Consider the following 21,930-nt stretch of genomic DNA (forward strand, 5'->3'; position numbering starts at 1 on the left):
ATCCGTGACAGTGCTGCTGATTCTGTGGAAAGACTGATCTATCTATCAAACACGTTCAGTTTCGCAGTCCTTATACATGATGTTGTGTTACCAGAAGAAGCAAAACCAATGTTTAAAGTAAGTCCCATTTCAGTGAATGCTTTTACCTAGTAGTAAATGCTTAAATGTGATGCACTTTGTTCAATTGTAACCTTGGTCTTCATTGTTCACTGATCTAGGTCCAGAACTTCAGTAAACCAGTCTTAATTCCACCTAATGAATCCAGATACATTTTTACACTTAATTTTATGCCTTCCACATCATCTGTTCACATAGATAACAATATTCTACTTATCACCAATGCTTCTAAATTTCACCTACCTGTCCGAGCATACACAGGATTTCTAGATGTAAGTATTTTTTTTCCATTTCTTTTTTTTTTTTTTATCTTCTGTCTCATTAGAGGCAGACTTCATAGGACTCTTTAATTCTTTATTCTACTTCTGTGTCTGCTGAAAAATTTTTTTGTTCCCTTTAAAAGCTTTAGTTTTACATAGGAAATTTAGTTGTGTTAAAGTTACTAATGCATTTTTTTATGAGCATAGTGTTTGAGCACACTTTATATTTCACTTATGCTAAAATACTTTTATCAATCTTTCTAGTACTTTGTACTGTCTCCAAAAACTGAAGAGCAATTTATAGATTTTGGCATATTGAGTGCAACAGAAGCTACCAGCATTTTATTTGCAGTCATCAACAGCAATCCAATAGAGGTAAGGATGCATTATTTTTAGTTTATCTTTTAAAAAAATTACATCAGTGTGGTTGCTGAAAACAGTGCCTTTTGTTCTTTTTAAGCTGGCTATAAAAAGTTGGCATATTATAGGAGATGGCTTGGCTGTAGAACTTCTAACAACTGAAAAGGGAAACAGAACAACAATAATTGCAAACCACCATGAACTACAAAATGCTACTGCTTCTGATCAGTCTTCAGTAAGTAATCCTTTGAATCCATTGCTCGAAGCTAGATTTAGGAGGGGAGAAAAGAGACAAACCTCTGCAACTTCTTTCAGTTTCATTTTGGCAGAGGAGAGATAAGAATTCTGAATTTTTGTCTGAACTTGAGTATGATAAAGCATATAGACTTACTAAATTTATTCTAAGGAGCAGCATTGTATTCAAATTGCTGTTTATGATGTTTACCCTTTCAAAATCTAACCAATCTCCATACCCTCAGATGATGCTCATCATAAATCTGGGATGAGTGGGAATTCATCACCACAAGGAATAGATAATTTTTGTGTTAGTCACTTATCTATGAGAATTTTTTGTTTATCACTGACAGAGGTTTTAAATGGTTTTGAGTCTGTTCTTAGTGAGGTTTCGTTTTGTTTAATGGAATACATTGGTGACTTTTTCTACCATTTACAGGTGATCCTAGCATCAGGCTATTATGCAGTGTTCAGAGTAAGTCTAATAGCGAAGGAACTTGAAGGAATTCATGATGGAGCTGTACAAATCACAACAGATTATGAGGTATATTTATTGTATAATAAATGGGTGTTGCCCAAAAGATATGTTCAGTCTTTAAGTGTTGTATTAGTGGACAGACTGTGGCATGAGGGAGAAGTTGAGGTTGGAAGGGAACTCTGGAGGTCAGGTTATCTTTGCAAGTTAACCCTGCATCATACAACAGTAGTGCTAATTATGCTTCTATTATGATTTTCATCCGCCTTTCAGAAATATCCATTTAAATCTAACCTAATGCTTTGCAGTTTGGGTTCTTCAGTGACATGACACATCCTGAAAGCATCAATGCATGGATCTTGGGGCGTATCATGTGCTGACAATGTGCTTCTCCATACTTTATCAGTTACTGAAACTGAGCTGTAATATCAGACTTTTTTGTCAAAACGCAATGTGAAAGCTGTTTTGGAGAGTCATAGAATCATTAAGATTTGAAGAGACAAGATACCACCATGCCCTCTAAACCATACTGCAGTTTGCCACAATTTGCTGGCAGCTGATGAAACAGAATCCTTACACTGATTATTAGGGGAGGGAACAGCCAGTTGCCTCAACTTCATGTGCCTTATTTTTGCAGGAGACAGTCTAATGAATAATGCAATCGGTATTTAATATCTTTGTGTGATATATGGAAAAAAACCTCAAATGGGACTCTGTGCTTATGAAGTCAGGAAATCATGTCACTGATTGCATGGTTCTCATGGTGCTACAGAAAATGGGAAATTCCCATTTCTGCCAGTTGTCAGAGATTTTAAGCTTTTTTGTAATGTATCCACACATGTATGTGACCCTTCAGTTACGGATTCTGAAGCATTTAATTTTCTTGCCTGTTACAAGTTATTCTACTTATATTGGTACTTGAATCTCATTGACATCCCTTCCACACTACTTTTTGGGTGTGTCTTGAGGTATTACAATGACACCTTACGATGTTTTGAGAAGTTAGGTATATCTTTTTCCCTCATTTACTTTAAAGATGTTACCCTCCTGTTTTCCAACAAAGTAAGCCCCATTCAAATGACACCTATATAATACCCCATTGGGGAGCTTATGTTTTCAGTATGCTTTTCTGTTCCTTGTAGAATAGAACTGAGGATGGCTGAGTGAAGGAGAGCTTCCTGACAGTATGGAGTGACTGTTCAGAATATGATGATGGGTTGAAATCTTAATTCATGTCTCCATGTTTTAAATGTCTGTATAATCCTAGAGTACATTAATTGTAGAATTTCAGGGTTTTGTTATTCTATGCAATTTAAAAGTGGAAGAGACATTTAAAGGCTGGAAATGTAAGAGGTTTTTTTCTAAATTTTTCTTGGGGTTTTTTTTTTGTCCAGATTTTAACTATACCAGTGAAGGCCGTGATTGCTGTAGGCTCGCTGACCTGCTCCCCAAAACATGTTTTTCTTCCACCCTCTTTTCCGGTAAGAGAGTTGGGGAGGATTAAATGTTTACTTGCTGTGTTTTTCCTTCATATCCCCTTTTCAAGGGAGACCACTGTCCTGAGTTCTGTGTCAAATTGCTGGAGAGATTGTGCTACTGAGCTGTTATGATCAGTTTGTCATTATTTTGGGGGATGTTTGGAGTTTTTCTGCCACGTGTTCCAAGCATGAGTTGTCCCTACATCTCCTCAATAGCCCACTTGAATGGGATCTTGGAATACTCATGTAATGGAATAGATCTTATCAGAGAAAGATAGGTTAGTGAGCAGGACTTCATTGAGTGTTTGCTGCAATTGCCACTAATTCCATCTTCCTTCTGATCTCCTGTGTCACAAATTCTTCTGAAGTCTTTTGCTACTCTTGAGGTCAAACTGTCATGGCTACAGTTGCAAAGATAACTAGTTGTTTTTTATCTTTAAGACCTGGTTGGTCTTTTTTTTTTTACTATATAGCCTCACCATTATATGGATACTTACTACACTGAGTACCACACCTAGAACTTCCTTATGAACTGCTTCATAAGCTTTTGATAAGCTAAAATAGCTTAAAGATCCACTTCCCTTGCTTTCACTGGAGATAAAGCAGTTTCTATATTCTGTATCTGAATCTATTAGAAATTATTATTATTACTATTATGAAGAAGAAGAATTCCTGTGAAGAATGCCCCTTTTGAGTGCCACGTTCAAATATTTTGTTCCATGTTGGACCTTAAAGTAGTAATATTTTTTTAATCTCCTTTGAGTTTGTTTTAGCTGAAATGGCTAAAGAACTTCTCAGTAATTCATAGTAATAAGCTCACAGTCCTGGTCAGCTTGATTTTTGGGGGGGCTCTGTCTTGTTTGTTTGTTGTTTGTGGCTTTTTGTTTTGGCTTTGCAGTTTTGGTGGGGGGTTTTTGTTTGTTTGGATTTGGGGAGTTTTGTTTGGTTGGTTTGTTTGCTTTTGCTTTACTTTGTTTAGGCAGATACTACTTCTTGTAGCATCTGTGTTTCTCAGGCATAGCTTCCTTGATGTCATTATTCTTTCTCTTCCCCAGATTGTTGTGATTTTTATTGTCTTCATGCTTTTTCTAGTAATGTTTTCAGACAATTTTTCATTCAGGGGACCTTTGGCCTCCTGAATTTTGTCTGGGAGTATAGATTAAGATACAATTATCACCTTTGACAAGATTATAGGCTATTTATTGTGTTCAAGCCCCAAGTTTTTCAGAGCAGTCAGCTTCACTTACTACTTCCATTAGTTGATCACTTAGCTCTTCTTGTATTTGAGAATATTAACAGCAGACTTACTTTTACTTTTTCTTGGATTCATTTCAAACTAAACTCATACTCACTGAATTCATGCTACTCTTGCATTTAGTTCTTCTGTAATGCCTCTATTACTTATGAAAATAAGTCTAAAATAGCATCAGTTCTTTTTGTTTCAGTGTTTGGTAGAGAAACTTGACAGTTACACCATCCAGGAATAACTAGGTGCTACTATTTTAGTAACACATGCTTTTCAGTTCATACTTAGGATGTAATTCTCCTGCAGCTGCCTGGTTGCCAAAGCTGTCTGTCTGTTTATAATTTTAGCGTATTTGTACCTAAGTGTGATTTCTGGTATTCTGTTGAAGGTTGTTGGCAATACACTGACAGTGTATACAAACCTTGTAAAGGTCAGTGTCTTGATTTAAACAAATCTTAGCTGTGTTGACTTCTGCTTCATAGTGTCATCTTTACCTCACAGTGCCACCTCTCAATTCTTCCCTGATCAAAGCTCATCTTTGAGGACCTCTATGCTGGATGGCATTGTTCTGTTTCTATTATTACTGATGAACAATTTTTTTTTCCCATTGTCTGTTGTTTCATGTCTAAATGCTATGTGAAGGTCTTAGTAAAATACTATTTATTTGTTGTAGACACTTTAACAAACCTGTGTCTTGTCCAGTTGATGACTGTTTGTTACTCATAGGAATCCACAGATGAAGCTCTGACATACCTTCTATTCAGTTTAACAGGACTGTATCATTAAGGATTTATTCTTGTAGTTTCTTTCCCTCTGCAATTACTACTATTGACACTGTTGCAATATGTGACTGTTTCCCGAGGCCACAGTCAAATTTTGAACCTGCAAAAGACCTCGCCCATGTCTCCACTTAAACTTAGAGAATTTTTTTTTGAAGTCTAAAGTATTGATTTAAGGGGAACAAGAAAAACGTTCATTAAAAGATAGTCTTGGGTATTTATATTTGCTCATACTGATTTTTTTGCTCATACTGAAGTCTCACCGCCAGTCCTGAGTTGCACTTTTCTTCTGCTTTTGTTTTTATTAATTGTTTCCTCTATACATGTCAGAGTTGGGTGTTGAGGTAAGGTGTGAAACATGAGCACAGAATCATTGATTTACAACTGAGGGCAGGGGTAAAGCTTGAGCATTGTAAGGATTTTGATCATGACAATTAAAATGCATTTTCTATGCTTAAAAGATAAAATAATGTTTGACTCAGAAAAGGAGGCAGGGTTTAAGGGTGTGGGGAAAAAACTTCCTGTTTTCTTCTTAAATGTAGTTTTGGTGTCTTAATTGCATTTGGGAGCAGGAAGGAGGTTTTAAAATGGCCTCCGTCACCTGTAGTGTTTGTAATCTTAGCTTCCCTTTACTCTTCCTTTTAGATTATTTCTAATTAATAGCAACTAATTACTATTTCTAATTGCTAGCAGTGATCTCTTATGAAAATATTGTTTCCCTTCAGTAATAGGAGGCTCAGAAAACTGAACTTTTCTCTTGCCTCTCCTCTTCTGATACTTCTTTTATCATGATTTGATTAAGGAGAGCTGTTATCCTAGCTCTTCCAAGATACTTCACGTGTTCTTAATTTTCAAAGAAGGATGAACTGTGTTTGAAAGCAGATGAAGGAAAGAATACAACTTCACAGAAACTTACTATCTTGAAGTGTTGCAAATGGCATTTCTTTAAGATAGTGTAATTAAAAATCTCAGTTTAGCATTTCAGCAGTGCTGTGGTCTTTGCCAGCCTGCATAAATAGATACATATGCTAGGAAAAAATGCATATCCTGCAGACTTACTTCCTTTTATTTTTTTAGGGGAAAGTAGTTCACCAGAGCCTGAACATTATGAACTCCTTTTCTCAGAAGGTGAAAATACAACACATACGGTCCCTGTCAGAAGACGTAAGGTTTTATTATAAGAGGCTAAGAAGTAATAAAGAAGATTTAGAGCCAGGAAAAAAATCAAAGGTTTGTTTATGCCTTATTTCTAAATCTTTGTAAGTTATCTTTTCTTTATAGCATATGTTAAGTTTCTGTGTTCAAGAGAAATCTTCTTTCTTTTTTCTTTGGTCATCAGATTTACTGTGCTGGTTAACTGATCAGCTCTTACATGTTTTGCAGATTGCAAATATTTATTTTGATCCTGGTTTACAATGTGGAGATCATTGTTATGTAGGATTGCCCTTTCTATCTAAATGTAAGTAATGTTCAACTTTATAATGAAAATCATTTAAAATAAGTTTTCTACTTAAGTAATGATTTTACGTGGAGATTTTTAAAACCACAGTATTTGTTACAGCGGAATCTAAAGTTCAGCACAGCACAGCAATGCAAGAAGATTCATGGGATTCTGACTGGGATTTGCATGAGAATTTATTCAGAGAATGGACAGAAATAAAAGAGAATGCAAGCCATAGGTAAGTATTTTATTCCTGTTGTTTGCTCAGGCCTTAAATCAGTAATAATTCTGTGATATGTGTGCTCTTATTGAATACAAAGCTTCTTAAAAGCTGTGCTCTTTGAGAGGGGGCCGAGAAGGAATTGCTTGGCCTACTCTGCAAAACCTTTAAAGAGAGCATTCTAAAAGTTAAAAACAGTAATAATTTCCTCAAATTAAAGAAAACACTGAAAGTTACTATTCACTGAGTTGCTGGAGTTCTTGAAAGGATTGTAACAGCAAGGCAGTCTCTACTCTACAAAAATCTCCAAAAACAGATTATAGTGTTTGTTCAGTATCCCTGCTTAAGCTGTTTTAAAATAGTAAGTATCCTCAATATTGCTTTTAACATTTCATAAGGTTTTCTGTTGTTACCACACCAGGATTATTGCATTTCAGTGAATTACAAAAATTTTCTTATATTTTACCTTGAGATGATCAATGGTCGCTACTTAATATTTAGAAAAAGTCAAATTCTGTAGACTGCTACATACCTTTTACATCTGCCTTCTCACACATAAAGTTGGTTTAATCTCCAGGAGACACGAGTTAACATTAACAGCAAGTGTGTGTCTTTTGTGTTGATAGCATCCAGGTTACCCTTTCAAAACAGGTATGTGAAGAAACAAAATGTCTGTATGCAACCAAATAGAATAACAAAAGCATTCCCCCTTTATCACTTCTGTGTTATAATGGTGATATATTAATAACTCCGGAGAAAATTTGATCTAAACAGAATCCTCTATTTAGCCACACCAGTAACTTTCAAGAATGTCCTATCCCCTACAGTAAGAGAACAGTAAAGGAGAATGCTACTAAACATTAGTTCTGAATAAGCAGTAGTTCTAGCTTGAATATACAATGCTTTAATATTATTTATTATTATATATTCTAGAGTATTTAATACTTTTAAAGAGAGTTAAAATTACCCAGCTGTCCAAGGCATCATTCAGGGAAAGGACAGATAACTTCTGAAAACAGAGGGGTTGTGACTTGCACATTTGGAGTCTCTCCAAAATACTTCTCTGCGTTTGAAGTCTAGTATTTTGTCTGTTTTGCTGACTGGAGAACTCAATACTGTTAGTGTTGTTTCAGTTCATGCTGGAGAGCCTGTAGGAAAATGGAACCCAAATCTGGTGTGGAGGTTGGTTAATAGCAAAGAACTTCATTCACCGATGGAAATAGTGGCTAGCACCAAGTGGGACTTGTTCAGATTTGCTTTAGGTTTATTAGATAGGTGTGCAGGCACACAGTCTGTGTACCCATTGCAGTTAGAGTAGATGTACTGATTTACTGTACATGTGCAGGCAAAATCCATTTTCTGGATTGTGGATGCTATATTGGAGTTTCTCCCTTTCTACTGTTTGTACCTTTTCAAATTATCAAATATATTTTGGGTTATTTTTCTTAGTGATCTGAATCTCAGTTACACTCTCAAATTTGTTCCTGCAAAATGTAAAAGTAAGTTTTATAACTGTTCCTCCAGACTGAATGCTGTATTTGAAGTAGACACAGATCTTCAGAAGGATGTCCAGTTGAAAATTACAGCAGAAATGTCCTGGCCTTCCATCCTTAGTTCACCACGCCATCTAAACTTCCCTCTAACCAACACAAACAGCTCATCAGTAAGTTCTTTTTGTGATAATACCATTTTAACAGGTGTTTCTGATTGCATTAATGGTAATGTAAACTTCTAAAAAATTATCTTTCTGAATAGGAAGAAGAAATTTTTCTAGAAAATCCAGCTGATGTTCCTGTGTATATTCAGTTTCTTCCAGTAGCTCTGTATTCTAACCCATCCACTTTCGTTGACAAGCTGTTAGAACGGTAAGTGGTGTTGTGGAATCCTTGGGGTGTTCTCACTCGGTGGAAGAAATGCATTTTACATGGAATGAATGCGTGATATGGCAGTTGTGTTGGTGGTTAGTGTTGGTCACCTGTAGAATTTGAATTCTATTGCCGTTGAACACACATCTGTGTTTTTTACTGAGCTAAAATGTGTTTACATTACTTCTTTAACTTGATGTAAGGGGGGAAATAAGAAAAAAATCAAGTTAGGCTTTCAGCTGTGTGTTGGGCTACCATAGGTACTTGATTTGTGCTCAAATCCATAAATACAAGTGTGTATTGTATATACCTGTGAGACCTGTGAGAAAGAAAAAATTGCAATTTCATTTCAGGTTTAATTTGAGTAGACCAGCTAATTTCAATCAGAGGACTCTAGAGTTCCAGGTCTTCAGAAATTGTGTAAGTATTTCAGTACATTCTTGGTAATTTTAAATTCAGGTATTTTAATGTTTTAATAATAGTTCAGCCATACATGCCTTCAAGTTTAGGTATTAGTATGGAAAATGGGATATCTATTGGATATCAGGAAATTGGGAAAAGAAATATTTCTTTAAATGTGACTAATGAAGTGTCACTTTTTCTATATACTTACATCATAATACAACTGTTGAAGTTAGAGGAAGACTGCATTTACTCATTCTCTTACTGACAGGATTATTTTCCTCAGCATAGTGGTTACTAGTTCTAAAATTAGGAACGAATTTATTTTTCCATTGCTTTGTTGGTTCTTTTAAGTGATTTGAGTATTGTGGACTACTTTTAAGCGTGTGCTTTTTCATATAGAGCATGCCACATCCTAAGCACTTCTTTTTCTATCTGACTTTTCCCCTTCATTTGCAGTTTGTTTTAGATTAACATTCGATGCTTGTTCAGTGTCTGAAGACAAATGGCAAACTTAGCAAAATACACTTTTTTGTGCAGTTGTTCTATTTTGTTTGCTTAACAGTGGAAAATTCTGAGAAAAAAATATTCCATAATGGTTTGATGCTAATTTAGTGTTTGAAATATATATGCAAGAACTTCTGATACCTTTCTTCCACTAGCACTTTATGAATCTACATGGGTGAAGTTTACCTCAGTTCTGTTCTGTTGTTCTCTCTGTGTTGTTCTGCTTCTCCATTAACATAAGCAGTTTACTAATAAGTAGGGAAATTTTTGTGCTATCAGAGTTTCTGGTTGAAAAAACAGAATATGTCATTGAGTAGTATCCTTTGTTTACGACAAGACCACTTTTCTAGCTAAAATAATACCATTTCTATCAAATACATGTAAAAATGTCCTATTTTTTAAAGCATTGCTTTGTTTTCCCCACCCTCTTAAGGTCCAACCACTACAGACGACTGTGGGACTTACAAAGGGCCTGGCTCATCATTTCATTTTAAGTCTAATATTAAAACCTGGTGAGAGAAAGTCTGTCAAAGTAAAGTTCTCTCCAGTTCTTAATAAAACTGTTTCATCATTGATTGTTATCAGGTAAGGGAGATATTTCTGAAGTAAGTGTGGGTTTTTCTGTGTTTTTCTATTTATATGTAAGATCATACGTGCGATCAGCTGTCAAGAAACTATTGCTTTTACAAGAATAATCGTAGAATCACATGTCTGCAGAAAGATTTAATTTAAATGTAATTGTGACATGTTTTACAGTATTTTAACTGTATTCAGTACATACTCAGTAATGCAAATACATAATCCACTATTATACTTACCACAGAATCACAGAAGGGCTTGGTTTGGAAGGGGCCTTTAAAAGTCATTAGTCCAAACCCCCTGCAATGAACAGGGACACCTTCAGGTTTCTCAAAGCCCTGTCAAAGCTGATCTTGAATGTTTCCAGGGATGGGGCATCTACCACCTCTCTGGGCGACCTGTTCCAGTGCTTTAGCACCCTCATTGTAAAAAATCATTTTCCCTTTATCTAATCTGAATCTACCCTCTTTTAGTTTTAAATCCATCCCTCCTTGTCCTGTCACTACAGGGTCTATTAACAAGTTTGTCCCCATCTTTCTTATGGACTCCCTTTAAGTACTGGAGCTCCTGTGTGGTCACCAGGAGGCTTTCTCCTTTCTAGACTGAATAATCCCAATTCTCTCAGCCCTTCCTCATAGGAGAGGTGCTCCATCCCTCTGATCACCTTGGTGCCTCTTGTCTGGACTTGCTCCAACAGCCCTGTGTCTTTCCTGTGCTCAGGACCCCAGATCTGGATGCAGCACTCCAGGTGGGGTCTGAGCAGAGCAGAGCAGAGTGGTAGAATCTCCTCCCTCACCCTGCTGGCCATGCTGCTTTTGACACAGCCCAGGGTATGATTGGCTTTCTGGGTTGTGAGTGCACATTGCTGGGTCATGTCTAGCTTTTCACCCGCCAGTACCTGGAGAGTTGATTTCTGAAGTACATCCTACATCTCTTGAAAAAAGGGTCTCTAGTCAGAGATGCCCTTTGCAAGATCAAGCTGCAATGCAAGTTCAGTCTTTCTAGTAAAGAACATTGAATAACTATTTCACTTATATATCAGGTGTGATGCCTTAGTAAGAGAGATACAAATTTTAACTACTATTCCATTGGGGTTTGTATTTGTATGCTATGATGTGATTTCTTAAGAGTTTTGTCTTGGAAACACTATGTTTGAGACCCCTGGTGTTTACTTCCATAATGTGGGGACTTATCTGTGGAACAGATTATATATTTGTTCTCCAGATTTGGGATATAGACTCATAGTCTATAGAGAAGCTTTTATGAATGTTTCCCCCTGCCCTTTTCTTTTTTACACAGAAATAATTTGACTGTAGTAGATGCCATAATGGTACAAGGACAAGGAACAACTGAGAGCTTGAAGGTTGCAGGCAAACCTCCTGGTCCAGGAAGTTCTTTACGCTTTAAAATCACAGAAGCATTATTAAAAGACTGTTCAGAAAGTGAGTACTTCTTGAGCTAATATGCTGAACAGAAATCTTATTTTATGTGTAAAACTTGAAATGTGTGGAAATACTTTTCCCCTCTTCTAGTGCCCCAGAAATTCAATTCCTTTAAATGCATTAAAATTGCTACTTTATTTAGGCAGAATACAAAATGTATTACGTTTTTCATTTTAACATGAAAACTAGGAAAGATGAAACAGAAGCTCTTTGTCTACTAAAATTCAAGACAGAGGAGGTAAAGATCTGGGCATATTTACTAGCAAAATCTCTAGCTCCTAAATTTAATACAAATTGGATCATGGGTGCAACTTTGTGTACTTCTTTTCCCCACACCTTCATAGTCTTTCCTCACACCTTCATAGCCATTGGGGAAGAAAGATTGGGTATGTTCCTTGATGAAAAATTAAATTCCAGGCAGATTCTACTCTGAGATCAGAGAGAGGTTTTCTGCTCTGTGGCCTCAGGCTTACTTCTGAGAGGAGAGCTGAGAGTACATATATTACCTAACAAACTGGTAAAAGAGTTTTAGTTGTACCTGGCATTAAAATCTGTTGTGCTACTTTGCAGTCTTCCAGACATTTCTAAGGTGCTATGTTAATTATTATCTGAGATTATTCTGCTTTTTTTGAGGGGTGAGTAAGAAAACTTGAAATAAAACTTAGTCATTACCTTTTACCTGTTGTGATTAGGGATTTTTTTGCTAATAAGACGTGTTGTTAAGCCATGTATTTTTATTTTTAAGACACACAAAGAAAAAGGAACAACCTGTTTTAATTCTTCTCTTGCTGGGACTATTCACATAATACCACAACATTAGGCAGTACATCAAAGAACTTTGCAACTTAGGTGATATCTTTGTGGGGTCTCAGTGCTGTCAGAAGTTAGGGGGTTTTTGGTTTTTTCCCTCATGAGTTAGAGGGCTCTGGAATTGTACAAGCGCCCTACCTTGACAGTGATGGGAATCTGGCTGCAGAGGTATGTTTCCTACAAGTTAAAGTTTCCAAGGACCTTGCTAGTCCCCCTTATGCTGTAATACTGACAGAACTCTCTTCTGCTGTAGAATATGAATATAGTGAAGGATATCTGCTTAGCATAACACTAACCACTGCTGTTTGCTTCTAGAAATGAAATACAAGGAGCCGAATTTCACACTGAGAAGAACATTTAAAGTGGAAAATACAGGGCAGCTGCAGATTAATGTGAAAACTATGGAAATCAGTGGCTACACATGTGAAGGATATGGATTTAAAGTAGTTAACTGTCAGGAATTTGCACTAAGTGCCAATGCCTCTAAAGACATTGTCATATTGTAAGTGTTTTTTCTTAAATCTAAATGGAGTGTTGCATTTGGAATTTTAATTTTGTTTCAGAGAAAAAGTCCCTTGGTTAAATTCTGAGGGCTTTTTACTGAAGTTTGAATGTATGGGGGGTTTATACAGTATTACACAACTATGACATTTTCTCTCTTCTTGCAAACACTATTTGATTTTTCATACCATGTTTTTGTGACTGGCTATAGTATTACTTCTATTACTATCCAGTAAGTATAACTTGCTGTGCTGGAATATGTTACTATATGGGGTTATATTAATTTCCCTCTTTTGACTTGTGAATGCACATGGGACCTAGACCTACATATCGCTTTGGTGCATTGCAGTATGTAGAAAAGAGCCTTTGGTATAAGGATTGTTATTGTAATGCACAGCATTTTAGTCTTGAATATTTTGTCTGCTGCCTTAATGATAATGTTTGTGTAATTCTGTCTGTTTTTATTGTAAAAAAATCTCTGCACCAAACACTGATCTTTTAACAGTGCTTTTTTGTAAAGTTAACTATTCAGAAAATGGTATCTAAAAAGTTCAGAAGCTGCTTCTGTTCTGCAAGTGGATGTATGAAATATTGCTGCAGTGAAATAGTATTTCACTAGTATTTCTGCACAATTTTAGTTTGTGATGAGACTGTGACGTGGTGGTGATGCTTTTGAAAAGTCACGTTTGTGACTTAAAGGTGAAGTGTTTAAAATATTTATAGCTCACATAGTAGTTGGTTCCATTACTTACTTAGATCTGCTGTTAAATTTTTACTGCATTCACAGCTTTTATTAAATGGTGGTAAAACCTTATTTTCAGTTATTATAACTTTGTATGGTACCTCAGGAGTACTCTAGTATCAGATGTGTTAAGCATAGGTGTTAATGAACATAGTCAATTACATCACGGAGATTTGAAAGATACACAAGTATTTTTAGGCTGTGTGGTAATTGGTTGAGTTACAGGTTTTTTAATTTGTAATTTATGTTATAAAAATTGCCTCAAACCTTTGCACTGTTCATATGGAAAGTTCTAATGTGCTTTATGCTGTTTCCAGGTTTACACCAGATTTCACTGCTTCCAGAGTTATACGTGAATTAAAATTCATCACTGCGGGAGGCTCTGAATTTGTATTTATCTTGAATGCATCGCTTCCATATCACATGTTGGCAACGTGTGCAGAAGCACTGCCCAGGCCCAACTGGGAACTGGCACTGTACATAATCATCTCAGGAATAATGAGGTAGTGTGTGTGTGTGTGTGTGTGTTTGTTCTTACCGTGGTACAGGCACGAACTACCGCTGCTCGAGCACGGGTTACGGAGAAGCACGTGTGTATTCAGCACATGCAGTAATTGTTGTAAAATAAAACAGGCTAAAAGGAGATCAAATTAATAAACACTCCTATAGATTGAGCCTGAACTGTTTAAGGCAGAGGACTACTGACTTTCTGCTCAAACCACGGACAAAATAATACACTTCTTGCTTGAACCTATTTTCTTAAGTGAGATACATACTCCTGTTAGTCCTGGTAATCTGTAGGGGTTTTGATAAATAAGGCAAACTTGAAGCATATTAGGTATTAAAGCACTGTTGGCAGTGAATTCTTGTAGAAATGTAAGCATCCTTCTGGAGTATTGTGCTTTAGAGAGATATGAGGCAGTGACTGTAATGAGCTTAGCAGATGCCTTGGATGAATTTAACTTTGCTGCCACTTGTTATGTGACAGACAACTGGTGATACTAATAATGGGATTTCTAAGAACCTGAAGGACATTGTTTGCAACACTGCACACTCACAGGTTATGTAGTAGGATATCAATGCATGTTTTTCCTCAGCAAACAGATGTGTCAATTATACCTTGTTGAATTAGGAATTGAAAATGCCACCATTTTCATAGCCTTAACCTCTACTTACCTTTATTTGAAATTAGAAGTTGTAAACCCTGTGTCCCTTCTCACCTCTTGGATATGAAACACCTTACCCCACTGCTTTTGTGCAGAGAAAACCCTAGCATGGAAACTTACCAGTATGAGTTTTTACCTACCAGTAGCAACAAATGCTGGTTTTCTTTTCATTAGTGTTAAGTTTATATCTTAGTGTGAAATGTATTGGCACTGTAGATGCCTCTGAAGAAAAAGTGTTCTTTCTGTGTGCTGCAAATCCAAAGCATTATCACATACATGTCATATTCCTTTTTTTTTCCCCCCCCACAGTAAGTTACTGGCTCTTCCATTTTGCAAATGTTCACTTAGGTTGTCTTTCCTTGTAGGGATTAACAAAAGAAATAGAGAAGATAAAGTTACAGCCCACTTCATTTTCTTTTTTGACTCTTCAGCACTTTCCTAAGTAATGCAGTGTTTAGTGAGTAAAGTGCATTTCCCAAAGTAAGAGGAAAATTTCTGTTATTTAGGAAATTTTGTGTCATCGCTAACACTGCATTACTTAAAGTGCTGAGTGAGTACTTGTGTGGTCTCCTTCTATATATGTGCTAGAAATGTATAGGCTGAGTTTGTTTTTAGTTCTTTGACAGAGTAAGTGATGTTTGTCAGCTCCTAAGTGTAGTTTGCTTGGATAATTTTATATGTGCTGTATTTGTTAATTAGACTTTACAAAGAATAGAGAATACTAACCCCTTCCCTTACTGTACCTTTTTCTAAAAAATACAAAAATACATCTTAGCAGCAAACTAGAGAAGATTTCTAATATATTTCGTAATAGTCCAAGATTTCTGTGCATAAACTGCCTCTAACTTTTAGGATGCCATCATGTATGTGTTTGCTAGTTGCCTCTAGAATAACTCTTCCATATCATTGCGAAGTTATCCTTAATTTCTAGGAGTGAGCACTAGGAGTTCATATAGTCTGTGTTTTTTATCTTGATAAGGTGGTGTTTATTTTGGCCTACCGTAAATCACTATTGGTTTGAATAGTTACATGCTTGTGGCTCCAAGTTTTGAAGTCCAGCTTGCTTTCTTTCGGATTTATACACTTGGCATCTAGCTTCCATTCTCAGTGCTGGTGATTTGCATATCATGCCAATCTTGTGTATGTTATATTTCTATCAGACGAAATTGTGGTTTGGATGCAATTTTCAGTGTTTTCAGTACAAGACACAAACTTTCTGTCCTGTGTGATTGGAGTCGTTAGTTTTAAAATGCTCAAAACTAAGAAATAAATCCTTAGATGACTGCCTTTCTTCTCTGCAGTGTACTCTTTCTCTTGGTAATTGGAACAGCCTATCTAGAAGCTCAAGGAATTTGGGAGCCATTTAGAAGACGCTTGTCCTTTGAGGCCTCAAACCCTCCCTTTGATATGGGAAGGCCACTTGATCTCAGGAGAATAGTTGGAATTTCATCTGACGGAAAGTAAGTAAATGTTTGGGCTTCTTGTGGTACTTTTCCAATTTATTTCTTCTTTAGTTATCAGGCCAGTAAGAAAGTAATACTGCTCTGTAGAACAGGTGAATGAATAAGCAGATCCTCACAGTTGCTTATAAAAAGATGACTCGAATGAAAAGATTAATTTTGTGATTGTGAGGAATATTCTTCTTTTGGAAAAAAAAAGGAAAGAAAAAAAAGAAATCCACCAAAACCCAAACCCTGCCAAGTTTCCTGTTAATATTTTCAAAAATGAAATGTATAGACTGCAAAAAAAATTTCAGGCCAGAAGTTCCTACCTTAGGTGTCTTAAGTAAAGATTGTCTCCTTTCAGTGTTCCCTTCATCATTTATACCAACAGTTATTTTACTGTGTTTTCGTTCCTATGTACAGCGGGCAAGGGAACAGGAAATGGTAAAGCTACTGATTTTCCAAACCAGTTTTAGGCATTTTTGCTGGTCGTAAGCCTAGAATAGTGTAGTTCAAGGCTTCTTTTGGATATAGTGATTCTCTTTTCATGGTGAAGAATGGAAACATTGTTGAGTATGTTTCAACATGTGTTATTCTTCCAGCTTGAATACACTTGGATCGGATTCTAATCACAGTTCATCCAGAGGAATTTATGGAGCAGGCAGTTCGTCATCACGACCCAGTGCAGGGAATCATAAGCAATGCAATGCAACAGCACACCTTCACAGCAATAGAAATGCACCTGATGTTGAAAACATCAAATCCAAAACCAATTCAACTATACCTAACAGGACTTCAGCACAAGCAGCTTCCATGCAGTCAGTGAACAGAACAGGCCCCTTTACCTTGGATTCAGGTGCCACAGCTCAGACTCATGCCGCAGGCAAAAGAGCCAAGGGAACAAGGCAGAACCAGCAGCTGATGCAGCAGCAGACACCACCTTTGGCAGAGCAGGCCCTCCAGCAACCCCCAGCATCCGGGCCCCAGCAGCAAGAGCAACAGACTGAAAGTGCTTTGCCACAGCTCCCGCTTCTCGGCCCATCTCATGGCGAATGTGCCAGCAGCAGAAGGCACAGCTCGGAGGATTCAGATCTCACTGGGCTCATAGAAACTATGGAAAAAGACTTTGACCACCCAGAATCCCCTTCCCCTGATGTGTTTACAGAACAGCCCCCATCTCCACTAGCAAAAAACAAAGGTAATACAATTCTGCTTTAATGGAATGATTCACTGTGTAAGCCACAGGACAAGATTTAGTCAGCTGTAAAGGTTGTGTTTTCATAGTGTGGAAAGGGAGCAGCGTTTCTCTGCACTTCCCTGCCCTGCGCTGTGTCCCTGTGTCTTGAACACTTGTGTTACCTTATGGCAGTGAAGTTCACTGTGTGGTGCTAGCTTGTCATTCTTCCTGCAAAAACAGTGGCGTGTTTTGATGAAAGCAGGTGTGAATATCTAGACACCTGATTCTATGAAAAAGAAAAATGCTTTTTGTTGCCACTTCTTTGCCTTTGGGTTGGCAGCTGTCCCTCCCACCTCCATCGTTTGGACTTGGGGCTCAGGGCTAAGGAAGGGAAAAGGAAGTTGTCCTAGTGTATTGTGAAAAGTGAGGCAGGGAGGAGGGGTAGAGAGGGAGATGGATAAATAAACCCATCTGGTATTGTTTGGGAATGGAATTCTTCATGTCCAGACTTGCAGTTGTAGAAAATCCTTAATGTCAGGTGGTCAGCAAATTAATATAAGGCACCTGTGTCTATATATTGCATTCATTTTTGGATGAGGCTAGAGTTGAGTTGGACTTGTTTATCAGTCTTTCTGGTTATGTAGTGCTTAAAATAATGTACTGAATTTCATACATTAGATATGTTTAGACTTTTGAAATTATGTCAATTATTTCCTTCTTATGAACACTTTGTTAGAGTAGGATTTCTAATTATGATTTTTGTATTAGCAATTTCAGTTGCATCTCAGAGTTACTTGATTATTTAATCTTAATGTGTTTATTTCTAAATTATTTTTCACTTTTTGCTACCAACACTTGTACAGAATTGGCACTGGTACTGTGTTGCTTATTAGAGATAAAGTTAAGAAACTTAGTCGTGGGAAGGCGTATAAACACTGCACCATCTGTGAGATCATGCAGCACCAAAGAGGAAGGCTTCACTCTGTTAGGTGGTAATGAGTAGAAAGTTTGTAATTAGTTCAGAGTGGATGCTAGGATGCATTTGGACTTTCAAAGTGGAGACTCTGAAGTGATGAGACGTTTTGGTGTCTTGCTGAAATAATACTGCTCTGTTTCTGGGCTGTTTTGTTTTTAGTTTTCACAGCGGGAGGTGGCTGGGAGAATTAAGAGAACTGCCATCAGTTTGTCAGGTGTTCATTCCGTAAAGGCTAAATGGGACTCCAGAATGTGATGTGATGTGATGGTAGGGAGGTTTTATGGACAGTGTCCGTGTTGGCAAACAGTGCAGTGTTGGAGCTCTGGAAAGCAAAGTGTCTGGTAGTGAGGATGCTACATCCTCATGGGTTACATATGAGCGGGTGTGCAGTGGACTGATGCAGTCTATGTACTGAATGCCTGAAGGCACTTTTGGAGCACATCTTCCATTTCTAGCTCCCCTTAAGAAGCAGCCCTTGCACTTGAGAGCTTTTTGTGATGCAGCTGCACACAGTACATGAAGACCACCACGCTTGGTTTCAAAAGCGAATTCCCGCTCCATATAATGTAGTGTGCCCATTTCCATCTGTCCTCTTTAAAATGTAAAAATGTAAAACCATAGGGGGAGTTCCATAATCTATCAGCACCTACATACACACATGGGTATTCATCTTTAGATAAGTATTTAGAGCTAATCACAAACATTTGCAGAAGCAGCAGCTTCTGGACTAAAACTGTCATAAGACCCTGTGCAGAATTCCTGTCTTTATAGTCTTCTGTTTCAGCTTCCAAATACTTGGGTCCTAGCAGACTGCTGCGGAGGCTGCATTAGATTTTTGTTAAACAGCTGCTTTATGTTACATTTTAATGTCATGATAACATTTTATATAGATTTTCTAATTATGAACATTGAGCTGTTTAGCAATCCTGAGTGTAGATTACATTTTAAGCAAATTTTGGAATGAGGCCTTCTGAGGCACAGCCAAAATGCCCCCAATATGCTGGAAGCCAACCTTGAAAAAATTTTCATAGGAAGATTTACTTGTATTTACATATCTATTTGCATTCACGCCAAAAAGAATATTTTTATCTCCAATATTTTTGTTGTTCTAGGTACTGAAAACACTGATACTTATGTCTTAAAAAACAAAGTTTGAAGGCACTGATATGTATCTGGTATTGGCTAAAATACTGAAGGCAAGTTTCTGGTTTGGTACAAACTTTACCATTTTGCCATATAAAGTATAACAGCTGTCATGGTGCTTCCAGTCTCAATTCCAGCTCAATCTATTACATATTCCAGAAGAGGCAGAATCCAGTTACTTGAGTACAGCAACAGCACAGGTTACTTGAGTCTTTATTTGAGAGAACAGTTAAATCCATTGAGGAGGTTGTATGCAGGCACTGTGTGGCTCATAAATGAGAGTGCTTATTCTGAAGAGTAGTATCTTAAGAAAGATCCTATGAGTAAAGGCACATACTACAGCTAGTAAGACATAAGAATGTTGTGAAAGCTCATGTCCTGTGAGAGCGTAGCAGCAGGCAATGCTCATGAAGACTCCACACACACACGTGCACAGTTGCTCTGTGTTGAGAACAGTACACGCTGTAGGAATAAAATACGTCAGGAGGAGAAAGTATAATTGGTGTGAGATTTTCAGGCATTGGTAGTTTGGGTTTTTTACCTCTTTGCTAGACAAATACTGTTAGTGGTTTTTCTCATCCACACTAACCTTATTTCAAGTTTGTGTTTTGTTGGATTTTTTTTCAACTGACAAGTGTGCTGATCATTTCTGTTCTTCATTTGTTTGGATGATAGAGCTTTTGCCATCCTCAGAAGTTTATGCTTAATGTTACGTGGTTAAACTGTCAAATTGGATTCTATGGTGTTTAAAAGGAATGGCAGGAACAGAGCAGAGAGGACTTATAGGCAACCAGGTGCCCACATCCACAGGCAATGGGGACACGGCTCAGGAGTGTAAATGTGATAGTGGAGTTCAAGGTTCTTCTTTTGCTCACATTTGGTGCAAAGGGGTAAAAGAGGTTGGTGTGTCATAACAGGCAACAAACTTCAGAGGCTTAATCACATGGGATGGCCTCCAAAATGAAGGGAACTAGCCCATCTCAGAGTACTGCTGCTGAGAATCTGAAGCACCTTTATCTTTCTAGGAAAAGGGAAAACAATTCAGCGCAAGGCTAAGCCACAGAAGAAGCGGGAAGAAAAGGACAGAAGAGGGAAAGGAAAGCAGCAGGAGGATGAGCTGAAGGATTCCTTGGCAGATGATGACAGTTCTTCAACCACAACAGAAACCTCCAACCCAGATACAGAACCACTTCTCAAAGAGGTATGGCACTGCTGAGAAAAGGAGGCCCTTGTGTAGCCATGTGTCACCTGTTGGAGTAGGAACACAGTCTCTTTCCCCCACACCATCCTCAGCTTTCATATAATACCTAACAAAGGAAGAATGTTAATTAAAAATCACTTTTCCTGATTCTTGCCTTCACTCTGTATCAAATCTGCACCTCTGAGTGTGAACATGCTTGAGTCCTGTAGTCTCAGGACTAAAAATTCCTAGGTGACTGTGGCTTGAATAAGCCAGCAGCTATCAGCAGCATCGTGGTAATTGTCTCCTGGCCTGTTCTATTTGCAGAATAAAACACCAAAGTGTGGACACTAATTTCATTCAATAATTGAGGTTCATGCTAAATCCATGCCTTTTGTCAATTACAAAGGCTCAGATCAATGGTGCTAACTTGTCAGCACATAGGTAACTTAATTACCTTATACAATACCCGTACCTTTATTTAACTTACTCAGCTCACATGCTCCAAGGTAATAAACTAAAGTCTACAATTTCTGTAGTGGTTGGATTGCCATAAATATTTTGTCCTAAAGCAAACTCTGACTAAACAAAGCAGAGGTAATGGCAAAGGGAAGAAAACCAAGCCTAAATTTTGATGTCTTAAATTTGAACTTTGTAAAAGACAGGGATTATAGCTGTGGGGGAAAAAAAAGGAAATCCGTGTGATACATTTTAAAGGTTATAGTTTAGTAAGTTGTCACTTGAAAATTACTGTTGATTTTTTCAGGGTAGCTATTTGAGGATATACTTGTATTTAGAAAGTCTTAGAAGTGTGGTTAAAGAAAATAATAAATTGAATGGTGAAGTTGCTCATATTATTTGCTTTGTTGAAGAGTCTATTTTAGGTGGCCTGGACTGCATGCAGCAGATGCAGTAAAGGTCTCAGTACAGAGCTAGCATCTTACTCAGTAGACTCAGAGGCTGTCGCCAGGGGAGCTGTGTATTTGCAAACATCAGATCTGCTCGAAGCTCATTAATTTGCTATTTTGATTTCTGCTTCTCCAAATAGAAAAAATACAAACCATATTTTATGGGTAAACTCTCTAAGACATAAAAAGAGACCTTCAATACTGCAAAAAATGCACGTTTTCCAACAGCATTCTTTTCTTAACCTTCTTTGTTATCCGTGTTCTGATGCAAGAGGGCAGCTTGCTTTTCATGATTATTAACATGTCATTATGTCTTTTACAGGAACCTGAGAAACAAAAGGGAAAAGTTGTAGCAGAAAAACCTGAAAATGAAACAGTCCCAGTAAAACAGAAAACCAAAAAAGTGCTTACAAGTATCAAGAAAGAAATCCCTGTAGATGTGAAAACCAGGTAAGCATAATGAAGGCTTTTTAGTAGGGA

General features: G+C 37.3%; 1 protein-coding gene across 1 annotated transcript in view; it reads left to right on the plus strand.

The window, feature by feature from the left end:
- TMEM131 (transmembrane protein 131) overlaps positions 1-21,930 on the plus strand; it is a 75,262-nt gene that overhangs the window by 42,471 nt on the left and 10,861 nt on the right. The window contains 20 exon segments of the mRNA XM_017737080.1: positions 1-117; positions 219-389; positions 642-752; positions 838-972; positions 1,411-1,515; positions 2,841-2,927; positions 6,027-6,179; positions 6,333-6,408; positions 6,511-6,628; positions 8,135-8,273; positions 8,366-8,475; positions 8,829-8,895; positions 9,818-9,969; positions 11,263-11,405; positions 12,531-12,717; positions 13,776-13,961; positions 15,926-16,084; positions 16,669-17,264; positions 20,388-20,563; positions 21,773-21,900. The exon segment at positions 1-117 is cut by the window's left edge and continues 18 nt beyond it. Coding sequence (XP_017592569.1) covers positions 1-117; positions 219-389; positions 642-752; positions 838-972; positions 1,411-1,515; positions 2,841-2,927; positions 6,027-6,179; positions 6,333-6,408; positions 6,511-6,628; positions 8,135-8,273; positions 8,366-8,475; positions 8,829-8,895; positions 9,818-9,969; positions 11,263-11,405; positions 12,531-12,717; positions 13,776-13,961; positions 15,926-16,084; positions 16,669-17,264; positions 20,388-20,563; positions 21,773-21,900 — 3,116 coding nt within the window.

The sequence above is a fragment of the Corvus brachyrhynchos genome, unplaced genomic scaffold, assembly GCF_000691975.1.
Source record: "Corvus brachyrhynchos isolate BGI_N302 unplaced genomic scaffold, ASM69197v1 scaffold83, whole genome shotgun sequence".
Taxonomy (NCBI): Eukaryota; Metazoa; Chordata; class Aves; order Passeriformes; family Corvidae; genus Corvus; species Corvus brachyrhynchos.